Source organism: Ictidomys tridecemlineatus, chromosome 3, assembly GCF_052094955.1.
Source record: "Ictidomys tridecemlineatus isolate mIctTri1 chromosome 3, mIctTri1.hap1, whole genome shotgun sequence".
Lineage (NCBI taxonomy): Eukaryota > Metazoa > Chordata > Mammalia > Rodentia > Sciuridae > Ictidomys > Ictidomys tridecemlineatus.
In genome coordinates this window covers 86,805,658-86,820,172 of record NC_135479.1, presented here as the reverse complement: position 1 = coordinate 86,820,172, position 14,515 = coordinate 86,805,658, and the positions used below count along the sequence as shown (strand labels likewise).

Here is a 14,515-nt window from a genome sequence, read left to right as displayed (position 1 = left end):
TCAATTTTTATAGCTAAAAGATTAATATTAAGTCAATTTTATACATGCAGGGTCTGCATGAAGGGATTAAATCTTGTCGAGTCACCCTGATAACAAATATTGGTGGTGTGACTTGAACCCAGGTATGCCTTACTCTAAAATCCTTGCTCTTTCACACTGTAAAGATGACAGTGATGGAGGACTGCTCTGTGAAAATCAGAACAGGGTCTTCTTCAGGAATGTGGCTATTCCACAGCATCTCGCCTGGATGGAAGACCACAACCACCACAACCAAAGACTTGAGACAGCCGGAGAAATACTCAGAAATGTGCATGATCCAGAGGAAGAAAAGAGAGGGACCTGTGTCCAGCCCTAGGAGCAGGCAGGGAATTTTCTTAATCACAGGAGGGCTTCAATTCTTCTGTTTGGAGAAGCAGGAGGAGGCCAGTAACCAGCAAATAAAATAAGGGCCATTATTCAGAAATGATGTGAGGGATAAATGCAGGGAAGGAAGGAAGTTAGTTTTAATAATTTTCAAGATCATCTTCTAATCTGAGTTGCCGGTGCAGAGGAAAAGAGTGTGGATTTATCTTGGACAAGTCCCTGAGCCTCAGTCCCCTTATTTTTGAAATGAGGTCATAATATTTAATCTGTTTTGAAGAGTGGGGATAATGAACGTAAAATCGCCCCCAGTGGCGCTCCATAAATTGTCTTATTAACTTCTTACACAGTGCTCTAGTTCTCACCAGACGTGCCCAGGGGATGGAAAAGGATCATTTGCAGTGATTTGGTTAAGAACCGCTGGCATCCTGAAAAGCCAGGCAACCCCACCCCCCATTTGATGCCACTTATTGCAACGTTTCTGCTTTTCAAAAGGCCAAGACTCCTCTGTTTCTTAATTCACCATTCTAAAAGATGCATGGATTTTAAGTCCAGCATCTTTGGTTTATTTGCTTGGAAGAGCCTGGAACTCTGCAACTGTGGCTTCATGTGGTGGCTCAGAGCAGAGAAGATGCACTCAGAGGCAGGGGGTAAATCCAGAATCAGATAAAAAGAGAGGAGATTTGGAGAATGATCTCTGCATCACTGGTTAACAAAACCCTAAGAAAATAACACATATGGTGGGGTCAAGACTGGCCTTTCCAATATGAGGTCACCTTGTGAGCTTCGTCCGAAAACAGGTGATTAGCCGAAGAGTGTGTGTGTGTGTGTGTGCGCGCACACACACGTGCACATGCACATGAGCTTGTGTGCCAGCCGTGTTAAACAGTGATCTGGAAAGTGAATCTTGCTTTATGATGCTTCCTGTACTCCTTCCATATTTCTCCTCTGACCCAGTCTCATGGGTGAACCCTTAAACCCCACAGTCACCAAGATCATGCTCCCTTGTGTGGCCCTTCAATGGCTCCCAGTTGCTAATAGAAAAAATAATTGTAAACACCTAAACAAAGACGTGGCCTCTGTCTACTTCTCTGGTCCCACTTTCCCCCGGTTGTCCACTGCAATCTGGGCACCTTAGTGTTGGCCTTAAAGTTTTCCAGTGCTCCCTGTGATGTTCCTCAGGCGCCTGCCCTGGCACCGCTCAGGATCTTGGAAGGACAGTCCTCTCGCCTGCCTCCTGCTCTTCTCCAGGTTGGTTCCTACCTGCCCTTCCTTGCACATTCTGCTCTGGCCTTGCCTTCCCTGGGGAGGCTTCTCTGACTGCCATTTACCCAGAGTCCAGAGTCTGGGATCAGGATTCCCTGGGTTCCAATTCTGGCTCTGCCTATCATTAATTCTCCAATCTTAGGGATCTTTCTCTTTCAGTCCTCAGTTCCTACTGTGAAAAATGAAAAATATTCATGGTCCTCTCTGTCAAGGGGAAATTCTCAGAAATAATAACCATAAAGCATTTAGAACAAACAGTGGCCGGCAGAGGGAGGCTGGTGAATTCCAGGGCTCCCCATCATTGAAGAAGTCATCAAGCTCCATTACAAATGGCCCCTGCAGACAGGAAGCTGGGGACATTAATTTTGGTATCTGAGTTCACAGCTCAGAGCAAATACAAGTGTCCATGGAAGGCTTGATGACCACAGTCCTTCCAGAGTTGCCCAGTGTGCAGGTCATAGGCAGTAGGCCCCCTGCAGAGGGAGGTCCTCAGTCACTCTGTTGTTCAGGGCAGGCAGGCCCAGGGTGGGACAGTAGGACACAGCTGGGTAAAGATGGGCAGCACCTGGGAAACCTCTCTGTAGAATCACTCCCTTGGAAAACGACCAAGGAGGGGAACTGTCACAGCTTCTAGGGCTCTGGGTAGCCATCATTGTCCCCAGGAGACAGAGATTGGGCCACCCTGACTTCCTGAGAAGAGCTGAGAGACTGCCTCTGCCTTCCCAGACTGGGGGCCATGTTGATGGAGCAGGGGCTCCGATGATATTGTCTCTGCCACTTATTTAGCACCCAAGGGACCCACTGGCAGCAGGAGCTCTTTAAGTCCGGGTGAGGCAGAAAATAACGCCATAGCTGGTCACATCCTTCCCTGCTCCCTTCAGGAGACTCTTTTTCTCAGAACATAGCTTTGATTCTCTCAGATCACTTGAATATTTATGTTTCACACGGGCAATAAAAATAGTGAACCTGTTCACATTCCTTTTGATGACCAGGGATTGCTGGGAGTATGACCTGTGCGGACCCAATGACCCCCAATTCTGCCCCCTCTGTTTTCCCTTTCCTTTCTCATGTATCGCTCTGGGTCCTGATTATTTACTTATTTTTCGATCCTTTGGGGGGTGTATTTATTTTTCCTACACTGCCTGAGACGTATTCTTGCATGCGGCTTCAGTTCTTTTAGGCGAATGAACAGCAAAGCAAACGATCAACCCACAGACTCGAATCACTTCCTCCAGGCAGACCTGATGCACGTGCTGACTGTAGGGCGTGGGCCGATGGTCCACGAGGACTGGATCTCAAGAGTTTCAGGATATGGCAGCAGAAGTCAGTCCCTCTTGGAAGTCACAGCCACAGACCTCCCCCACTCTGCAGTGGCACCATTTCTGTGCAAGAAATAAACTCGTTCCTGGCCTACCGGGATGTGGGGCAGCCTTAGCCTCATAAATCAACATCTCCATGGGGTGACACTGGGCTCCTTTCTTACCTTTATTCCTTGCCCGAGGCTCTCTAAGGAGTTAATATCCAGCCCTTCCTTGCAGGCCTGCAAGCAGGAAATCACCTTCTGACTTTCCATCTTGCCAGGGCGGATGGTGAGGCTGGCCAGGCTGCCGTGGAAGAACTGCGCAAACCGGGGTTTGGCGACTTCTCCCCCTGAAAGAAACAGAGGCTCCATCATTTGCCCTGTGGAGGCTGGGTACCAGTGACCCTGTCAAGACACCAACTGGCTATGGAGCCAGGGTTACATTGACTGTGAGTCCCATAAGCCTGAGAGGGAAAGCAAACTCTGTGATTCATCTCTGTGTGTGTGTGTGTGTGTGTGTGTGTGTGTGTGTGTGTGTGATTTATTTCCCTATTGATAATAGAGGTCACGAGGTGGGGTTCCTTCCTGTTGGCTACTCACTGATAACACCTTCTGGGTTTGCCCACTTACCTGCACTTACACCTGTTCCTCTTTACACAGAGACCCCGCCCGCCTCCGGTAGCTCTGCTTAGGCAAATCTCACAGTTTATTGAGGTCCCTTAGGCTCCCTGTCCCCTGCTGTTCTCTGAAACCTTCCCTGAGTCCCCAGTCCTTCATGCCCTCTCCTTGCTCAGGGTCTCCCTGTGCTTTCTGCCCTGAGCCTTGGAACCCAAGGGGACAGTTGATGTTAACATATCCCCCCGCGACCTGGCATTGTTAGAGGATGCTCTATTTCTGTGTTTTCTGTCTTCTGGAGCCTAAAACTGTGGTTTAGCACCTCGGTTTAATTATCTGGGGGATCTTTAAAAAGATAAACAGATGCCCTGTGCTTCCCCTGACACCCAGGGGTTCCGACTTAACTTGGAGCGGGGAGTCGAGTAGCTCCTTAGTGAATCAGATGTGAAGCCAAGGTTAAGAGCCCGGGACTGTACTTGGTTGGGTTTTTTGCATACTCCTGTGGGATCTCTCCCCTTGATGCTGCCCGCAGGCTTCCTCTTTGCACGCTGCTCTAATTTATTAGTTTAAGTCTCTCTCTCTCCTGGATAGCAAGGATCACGCATGCATTATTCATTTTAATGAAGACAATACCGAGGAATCTCAGGGGCTGAGGGCTACACCAGGCACTTTGCATAAGCGGGCTCGTTTATCCTTCGCAACAACACTTGGCCTCTTGGTGTCCTCCTGGCAGCCTGTACCCTGCCTGGCACACAACAGACACTCTATAATTGCCTGCTTAACTGAAGGTGACAGTGAGGTGAATACCAGTAAAGCGGCATCTGTCTCACTCTGTCCCTCCTGCTGAGCAGCCCTGAGGGGTAGGGGGTTGACTCAATCTCTAGGGGTGGACTCTACTTCATTTAAGCTAATACAATATGCCATCCCTGAGCTCCAGTGACTGATTCAGGGTGGACTTGGGACCCAGTGCATTTAATAAGTCAGAGGAACTGGCTCAGAAGTAAACATGGGGCCAAATTTAGGCAAGGATCAAGAGGGATGTTGGCTTGCAGATTATTAAAAAAAAAAAAAGCTTTTGGTTTTCTTCTCTCCAGAAAGTTTTTAAGCAACTCCTGTTGCCTTTCCCCCAGATGTTCAGGTCAAGATGGAAGGCGAAGGGCTGCCACAGCTTCTTGCCAAGGCATGTGGTGGGGGAGAGAACAGAGCCAGGAGAGTCATGGCAGGATGGATCAGATCTCAACAGATGCCCTCGCTGCTGTGCTTTGGGATATCCTCAGCTGCGGGGGGCCACTCTTCTATATTTAAGGGTTAAACCATCTTGACTCACAGTGATGCTCCCTGCCACCCAAAGGCTCTGTACTTTGGAAATGCGAGGTCCCTTTTGAAATTTTTACTTCTCAGGGAATTCCGAGTAGATTTTGGCTTGGAGGGATGGACTGAGATAGCTCATGACTATGGAGAAATCAATTGGAGACTTTTGTTTTAGATCCTAAAAGCCCCCCAGATAAAGGGCTCCTCTGAGACATTAGCATGCTCCTGCCCAGCAGAGGGATGTGTTTTGCCAACCTGCAGATTGGAGGGAGTCTCTGGTGCAGCGGCCACCCTTCGGGGCATGGAGACAGTCTTCCCTGCCCTGCCCTGGAGCAGCAGATCCAACAGCCATCGTTTAATGGATGTGAACTATGTACCCATTACTACGAGAGATCCTGTGCACATATCCTCTCACTGGATCCTCACGAAGCCCCTGGGAAGTAGGTCCTCCTTCTATAGTCACAGCTGAGCAAATGTAGGCCTAGAGTGTTGAAGTAAGAGGCTAAGACCACGCTGCAGGAAGCAGGTGGCCACCCACCCACGCCCAGCACAAAATAATGTGTCCCGGTGGGGCCACCAGCCCAGTCCAGAGTGAGTCTGAGAAAAACCAGCCGTGACCCTGCCTCTGGCCCTCCTCAAGGGCTAACCTCTGTGACTCTCCCAGATACCACAGCACTTTCCTACACACTGTTTTCTCTCAGAAAAACATATTCATGTTCTGCATTTTCGACTCAAGAATCCAGATCTTGCACTCTATTTATTTTTAGTGATAGGGCTCCAGGAAATCAATTCAATTAGCATTTTGCCACAGGAGACCAGGTGAAAGTCTGAAATATATTTGTACCCAGTAGTGACCATGATGTAGAATTTTTTAAAAAAAATAATAGATACATTAAAATTTTTAATGTCTAGGGTGACCACCTAGGTCACGTCTCTCCTCTGTTAACATTTAGAGTAAACAAGGTCATGAATCATTTTAATAAAATAAAATAACTCAAATTTTTTTGTTCCCACAAACAACCTTCTGTAAGTGTTTGCAAAATGTGGTTTTGGATTCCTGAGCCCAGATCTGTACCCGTTTTTAAAGTGCTTGCTATAGGTCTAACCTAGAGTGTGGACCACACTCTACAGGAACTTGCACTAGATAGGAGAATAGAGTACAGACCCTGACAAAATCAAACAAAAATAAAAGATTCAATTGCCAGCAGAGCAAACATACTGAACAGTGCATGATTAATTTCCAAACAAGTTATATAGACAAACTGTCTGTATTAATAGGTCCGAGGGAGAAAAATAGGTACCATTTATTAGGTCCTTGAATCACGGAGGATTCTTTAATAAGCTATTTTATTCCATGTGCTATTTTATTTAATCCTTAAGTGGGGGTTACTATCTTGGAGATCTTTGCTTCTGTGCTTCATTTTTTTTTTTCTGTGACATTTCTCCCATCTCACTTCCATTTTAACACATCTCTCGACTTGCTCCCTGGGGGATCACGGGAAGAGGCTGAAGCTGAGTCTTTTCCCAAATGCTGTTTCCCAAAGCCTCAGGAGGGCAGAGAAGACCTGGGAATAGGTCTTCCAGGTGAGGTGGGGAGGAGGGTGGCAGGAGGAGGTGGGGGGATACAGTGTCTGAGGTTCAGAGTGAAGGTCCTTGAAGTGGCTCGGGAGGTAGGATGTGGGATGCTGGCTGCTGGCCTGGCCGGCTAGGACAATGGACCACAGATGGATTTTGAGAAAGATCATGAGATGCAGGGAAATATTGATGTGCACCCCCAAGTAAGGCAAGGAAATACCAGGACACAGTCCTGAAGGGCCATCATGACTGATGACCAAAAGAGGTGAGCACCCTTTCAGTGGACACCTGTATGGAAAGGTAACCAGGGCCCCTCAACACCCTAGCACCATCTATCTTCTGCCATCATCCAGGACTCAGAGAAAAGGGGAAAAGTCTAAGTCATTGGAGGCTAAATCTCCCCCCACTCACTTGGAATAAGGGCTTGAAATGAAAAAATCATGGATGTGGGGAAAGCCATTTTCTTCTTGTGAAGGAGAATCTTCCTGCTGCAGTTAACATCTCCTTTTATAAACAAGGTTTACAAAGTTCTATAACTTGTCCAAGGCCCCACAGGCCAGAAATGAGTGAAGCCAAGCTGCTAACTTGGGTCTTACTTGCTCCCTGGTCTTTGTCCTACGAATCAGATAATGAGATGTTGCTGGAGAGATGCAGGGAGGATTTCTCAGAGGGAGGCTGGGGGAGAATGCCCAATTATGCTGGGCTCTGTGGACTCCACATGGCTTTTCCAGAGACACCCAGTGGCAAGTGTCAGTTTGCCAGGAAACAGTCATCTTGAAAAACAACAGTGGATTCAGTAGGCTCCCTGTGTCCTCGGGTTTCACATCCGCAGATTGAAAATAGTTTAAAAATGTGTCTGTAATAGACACGTACAGGCTCTTGTTATCATTCCCTAACCATTACAGTATGGAAATTATTACCTAGCATTTACATTATATTAGGTATTAGAAGTAATCTCGAGGTGATCTGAAATATTCAGAGGAGGATGTGGATTGGTCTTATTCAAATGCTTTATATAAGGGATTTGAGCATCTCTGAATTTTGGTATCAGCAGGTGGTCCAGGATCCAATCTCCTGCAGATACTGAGGGACGGCTGTATTTGGCAAACATGATTTGATGGAGCCTGTCTTATTCTGAGCCAGAGCCTGCATTAGGAATGGAGAGCTCCACACCCATCCCCCAACCCCCACCACAGCTTGCCTTCATCTGGAGGAGTGACCCGCTCACTGTGATGTCAGCTTCGGAATCAGGAATGGTCACTCTCCTTGAAGCCTAATTTGAAGTAAATATTCTACGTCGTGTGAATGCAGTAAATCTTCCCCCTGAGCAAAATGTGTTCAGGGTGCTCCTGGTCTTTCCTGCTGTCACTGCCACAGCGATTAGGCTAAGAAACTCACAGGAATGAGCCAGGGGCAGGTTCTCTCTTGCCTGAGTTGCATGATGCTCTGTGCAAAGGCGGGGGTGGGGTGGGGTGGCTGGGGAAGGCCCTCGATGAACACAATTTCATGGATGATTGGCTATCCATTTTGAGCAATGCAAATGGCAAGACTGTCTGAAATCTTGCTTTCTTTTATTTCCTCATTTCAGTGATGAGACACCCATGGAATGCCAAGACTAAGTGAAGTGTGTCAGAGACCCCATCTGCTGCAGCTCTGAAACTCTGTTCACACCATCCTGGGGGTATGCACATGGCTGCAGGTTGCAGGTGACTTGCAGAGAAACAGGATCTGTCATCCTGGCTGGCCATGACACACTCTCAGCAGGCTTTCTTGACCCTTTCATTATTTTTTTTTGAGATTATATTTTTACCTGTTAGTTATACATGACAGTAGATTGCATTTATGCACTTTGATATATCATTCATAGATGGGATATAATTTCTCATTTTTCTGAGTGTCTATGTTGTAGAATCACGTTGGTCATGCAGTCATATACATAAAGTAATAATGTCTGTTTCGTTCTACTATACTTCCTACCCTCACATCCCCTTCCCTCCCCTCTTTTCACCTAATCTAAGGTAACTCTATTCTTCTCTAGCCCCGCACCCCGCAACATACACACTTATTGAATTAACATCCACATATTAGAGAAAACATTCAGCCTTTGAGTTTTTTGGGGATTGGCTTATTTTGCTTAGCATGATAATCTCCAACTTCCTCTATTTTCCGGCAAATGCAGTAATTTCATTCTTCTTTAATGCTGAGTAATATTCCATTGAATATATATACCATATTTTCTTTATCCATTCATACGTTGAAGGACACCTAGGTTGGTTCCATAGTTTAGCTATTGTGAATCAAGCTGCTATAAATATGGACGTGGCTGTATCAATAATGAAAGGGGGTCAAGCAGGTTGCTTTATTGAAATGCTTTATGGGGATCTTTCTGCACCACCTACCTCTCTCAGGATGAGGGTTCAGTGGTACAGATATGCCTTCCAATCTAGACCACAGGTGACTTTGAGAAGGCATTTATCTTCTCTCAGCCTGTTTCTTCATATGCAAAATTAAGGCACAGTTATGCCTATGCATAGTGTCCTAGGGAGGTCCAAAGAAGAGCCCGTGCCAACGGCTCAGCATGGGGCATGGTACATGCCAACAACTTAGTCGGGGCGGCTGGGTACAGTGATGGCAGATGCCAAGGAACTCCCAGATGAAGGGTGTCATGGAGGTTTCCTGTCTTTCCTTTCAGTGGTCTCTTCCTCCCTCCTGCCATGGATCCCTTAGAGACTTTGCAATGGTAGGCTTTGCCTTAAGATTGCCATCAAATTTTGTCATTAATGCAATCTTCAGAGCATCATGCAAAGTGAGACTTCTCATTCAGTTATACTGGGATTTTAGACACGATTCACTGAACTTTAAACCTGATTCCATCTGTGTCTTCAAAACAAATGACCCCCTCCCCACCCCTGTCAAAGTGACACCAAGCCTTAGAACAAATTTTTCTAATACGGCTAAATTGAGACACCCTGTTATTTGAGTGTGTGTGTGTGTGTGTGTGTGTGTGTGTGAGAGAGAGAGAGAGAGAGAGAGAGAGAGAGAGAGAGAATGAACCATACACCTTTGTCAAAACAGTCTTAAAAATAGAACGAGATTTAGAAAACGCTATCTAGTTTTTCTAGATCTTGGAGTCAAGGAAGTGGGTGGAGCTGAGGATCTGTGAGAACAAACCTCGACTCTCTGGAAACTTCGCTGAGAAGGGGATGGAGATCTGCATTAAAAACGTAGGGTGCCCTAAGAACAGAACACCATTGGACAGAGTGAGTTCCATTGCAAAATAACTTGGAGAAATATGAGCTAAATAATGTGAATCAGGTGGCTTTACTGAAGTGCTTTATGAGAATCCTTCTGGCCCATCTACGTCTCTCCCTTCTCCCCTCCTTCCTTCCTCCCTCCACACATCCCTCCCTGTATCCACCCCACCCTCTCTCTCTCTTCCTTCCTTCCTTTTTTTTCTTTATTTCCGGTTTCTTTCTTTCCAGTCCTGGGGTTGGAAACCAGGGCCTTGTGCACGCTAGGCAAACACTCTACCCTCATCCCTCTGCCTTTTTTAAACTGTGTGTTGAGACAGGGTCTCACTAAGTTGCCCAGACTGGCCTTGAACTTGGGATCCTCCTGCCTCGGCCTTTTTGAGCACATGTAATAAGCTAAGGTGCGTCATGACTCAGAATGGTGTGTGCTATTTCCCAAATGGCCTGACCTTGACCTCTGCATGGAAAGGGTGTCCTGGGGGACCGGAGCTTTCTGAAGCCCTCCTCAGGAAGCGCCGTCTGAATGCAGGGCAGACTGTGCCAGTACATGCCCAGCTTCCAACAGCAGAGACCCTAGGGATGCGAGATAATTTCAACACAGACTTTATTAAGAGAAATTTGTACTAAATTAGACCAAGCTTATTAAGTGAAGGCATGTACTCCAAGTGTCTGAACCAGTGTCTGGAAGAAAAATGATCTGAGAATGTGTAGCAAATCCCAGGGCCACATATGGCTCCAATTCCCCTGGATCAGAAGATCATATGCTACTGATTACTACAACTCCCAGGGGCAATTACTACCTTTTTTTAAAATCCCTTTTGAACTATTTCTATTCTTTGCTGAGGCTCTTCCCCAAGCTGCAGTGAGGTTCTGTTTCTTGACAACCTTTAATTTGTAGAAACATCCCCTTTTCTATATCCTCTGCCTTGAGGGGGTAGGATCTAACAAGAATAGGACGCTTTCCTCGTCCAAGATCAGCGGGTGACATCATCAGGAGTGGGCAGGGCTGGACATTCTAGGAAGGCCAGTGTCCTGAACCCTGGGGGAAAGACCCTGGCAGAGGCAGGGTGAGGCAGTCACAAGGGATAGAGCCCCAGGGAGGGAACGTCAATGATGAGATCCACCAAGAACGGATGGGGATCGGTCAAGGAGCAGGACAGTGACTTCCTGAATGTGTGCCAGGAACAGTGCTTCTTCAAGCACATTTAGCCATTTCAGTTAAAGAGCTCCTGCCAGACGTCCCACACGGAGTCGGTAAAACAGAGCTGCTCCCGGGACAGACTGGGCAGAGGTGCCCTGCAGTGCCCCAGGCTGTGGCACCTCCCAGAGCCCCTGGGGCTCCTGGTCTGGCCTGATGGACAGCCTTGCTGACTTCCTAGCACAGCTGTGTTGCAGCACGTGGGTGGTTAGGCCCCAGTGTGAGGTCCAGGGACCAAGCACGGGTGAGTATATGATGTTTATTTTTTATGAGTAGAATTCAAATTGTTGTCCTTAGAAATATAAGGAAAAGGATGGTGGTCCTTTGAATGATCTGCTGTGCTCTGCTATGGTTTGAGTTTTCCCTTCACAGGTTCCTGGGATGGAAGTGTGGACCCCAAGTGGCAATACTGAGATGTGGTAGGAGCTTTAAGAGGGGGAGGGCTTAAGTGAGTGGTCTTGTGACTAGCTCCTTTCTCTCTTGCCATGTGATCCTGCCCACCTGCACTTGATCCTCCACTGTGATGACATCTACCCTGAGGTGACATGGCTACAGCCACCTTCACCAGAGCCAGCACGATGCTGTTTGGCTTTTCAGCTTCCTGAACTGTGAGCTAAATAAATCTCCTTTCTTTATAAAGTACCCAGCCTCAGCTATTTTATTAGAAGAACAGAAAACAGGCTCATTTATAACCCATAGAGAAACAAGGACCCTGGTATTCGTAGAGAGCCAACAGTATCTGAATTAGGATAGAATGAGATGGTTCATGAAAGGGTCTGGCTCCATCCTGAGAGTACCATGGCACTCTGAACACAGAGATGATGGCAAGGTGGTGTGTGTCAGCCGGGCAGAGGAAGGAAAGCTGTTTTGTGATGCTCAAGGTCTATTCTGACTTGGAAAGCCATTTCCTATTGTTATGAGAAGCTCCATGTTCTCGGCCTCTTTGGCGGCATTTCTTAAGTGTAAATGGTATCTCACTTTTTTTTTAATTACTAGAAAAATACTGATGAAAATGAAGTTTCACTGATTGCATTGTCTTTCAAATTTGCTAACAGGAGACGGTGGGCTAATTGGGACTGCGAACACTGCCCAGCCACGGCGCTGGGGCCAGGGCTCAGGACAGCCACCAAGGAGCTGCTCTTACATCATTTTCTATTCCTATCATTTTCTATTGTTAAACCCTGATTGGAAACTTTACAAATGAGAACCAGTTTCCTTGCCAACCTCAAAAGCACCTGAAAAGCTCCCCATAATTGCAGGACCAAAGGCAATTAGAAGTGCCCACGGAGTACATAAGTAGAGGGCAGAAGGCTTGGAAACACGCGGAGATGAGGACCACATCGGAGGCCATTAAGTTCACAGCACTGTGTCCTGCTGAAAGATCCTTATTGTTTCCATTCTAGAAAAAATATGGCTCCAAGAAGGCCATAAGCATTTATGGGAGTGGAGACTCCGTATCCGGGCAGCGTGGTGTCCCAGGCTTGAGTTTCAACCCTTTCCCTGCCTCTTCTCCACTTCCTCTGGTCCACCTAGGTGACAGGCAACCCTGAGTGTGCCTGTGCCAGCCTTCCTTTCTGTCACCTCCCTTCCTTTCCCTCTGAACTTACTCCCCACATAAAACACAGTTTTCCAATTTTAAAGGTTTGTAAGGATCTTAATTTACTAATGTGTCGTTCTTCTTCTCAGAGAAAATATCCAAGTCTCCATGACCCAAAAGACGGCCTGACAGGATCCCTGCCCACTTCAACCCCTGTCTTCCGACATTTGTCTTCTGACTGGCTATTCTGCAATGTCCCTGGCTTTGCTTCTGGGTCATGGATGGAGCTGAGAGGGCAGAGCTGTGTGTAAGCCTTAGTCCTGTGGGCAGGAGGAAAGTCAGGACAGGCAGGAAGACAGGAAGGCGGGACCACGGCTCAGACGTGCCAGGTCTGCAATGTGGGGTCTTGATGAAAGGAATAGAAAAGGGAGTGGAGAAGAGACCAGGAGATAATTTTAAATCTGTGCATTAAATAGTACACAGCAAGCATACACCGTGTGTCCCACATCTAGGCCTTACGATAACTGTGTGAGGCAGCTTGTACTCTTATTCTATAGATTAGAACATAGAAGCTCATAGAAGTTAAGGATCCTGCAGTGTCCACATAGCTAGCAAGTGGCAGATATGGAATTTGAGTTAAAGTCAGTTTTCTTTCTGACTCCAAAGGCTGAATCCTTTTTCACTGCAGGGAACCTTAGAGGAGGATCCAGCAATGCAAGTTCCCATGTTGTTTTGATTACAAGGCTGTCCCTGTTTCCAAAGGTAAAGGGTTTACAGCATTTATATCAATGCACATCGGCCCTCAGCTCCTCCCAGACACATAATTACATAGACAAAATGATCAACTATCAAGAGGGGACCATGAGCCACAGCATCAAGAGCACACGCACATGTGAGTATGTGATATGACCAGGGTGGGGAAGTTTGACTGGGTGGCTTTGGGTCAATTTCTTTCCTTCTCAGAGCTTCGGTTCACTTGTTTATTCATTGGGACTAGTAACACTTTGTCAGAGGAGCGGATACACCCACGTGTTTAAAGGGCCACCTTGTAACACTGGCTCTGAAGTTTTCCACCAGGAAATGACATAAGGCCCTTCTTTCATTCACAGTTCAGCAGCCAAAGCAAGATACGTGGCCACACCTGACTCCAAGTAAGAATGGTTCCAGCATATATCTGGAAAGAGGACCAGAAATATTTGAACACCCAGCATGCATTCTTTCTACCATATTCTTTAAAAATAAATGTATATTTGGTTGTCATGTTTCAAACACTTTTGTGGCATGAATTTTAAATAAATTGTAAACATGTATTATATTAGGTATTTATAGAGTGACTATATCCTCTTGAGATGTTGCCTGTGCCAATACTGGAAAAGGAATCATCTCTCAGTGAATGGTGTCCAGGGCCATGAAGAATATTCTCCATCTTCACCACATTTGCCAAAAAGGACTTTAGAACTGCTATGGACCAACACTGCTGTGTTTCTCCAAATCTCTTCTTCTTAGTGGAAGTGCTCATTTCACTAAGCCTCATTCCAGTGTATGTGTGTGTGTGTGTGTGTTGAGGGGAAGGTGTGGTGGCCATGGCAGTGGTAAATAATTTGTTCTATTGGTTTATAGGTCTCCTGATCAAGTGAAGACATATATTGGCTTGCTATAGACCTCCTCTGCACGTCACTTGGATAGATTACCAGGAATCACTCAGGCAGCCTGGACGTTAAAACTGGAGACAGTAGCTGGTGAGACGTTGGGTCTGTCTTAGGAAAGAGTAGGTGCATTCTTACATGAGAAAGAGAGTCAAATAAATACTTGTCGACCAGGTGGATACACTGCCGTGCTTATCAAAATTATTTGTTCCTAATTTCTTCCAGATATATCATCACTGTCACTTCCCTGCCCTGTGAAAGTTAGCTGTGACTTGCTTTAGCCAATAAAACAAAACAGGAATACAAAAATGATTGGGATCACTGATAATTGGAAGCATTAAAAACTTTTCTACGACTTGCTATGTTTTATTTTCCTCTTTTTAGGTATCCAGCAACATGACTGCTCTGTCTGCTTGGATCCTGCTCTGAGGATAGAGCAGAGAAGAGAAGATCCCT

The 14,515-nt window shown here is 46.5% G+C and overlaps 1 protein-coding gene across 1 annotated transcript in view; it reads right to left on the bottom strand.

The window, feature by feature from the left end:
- Positions 1-14,515, bottom strand: part of Clstn2 (calsyntenin 2) — a 573,808-nt gene that overhangs the window by 25,353 nt on the left and 533,940 nt on the right. Inside the window, exon 10 of the mRNA XM_021728308.3 lies at positions 3,110-3,276. Within this exon, the coding sequence (XP_021583983.2) occupies positions 3,110-3,276 (167 nt within the window). The remainder of the gene's footprint in view (positions 1-3,109; positions 3,277-14,515) is intronic.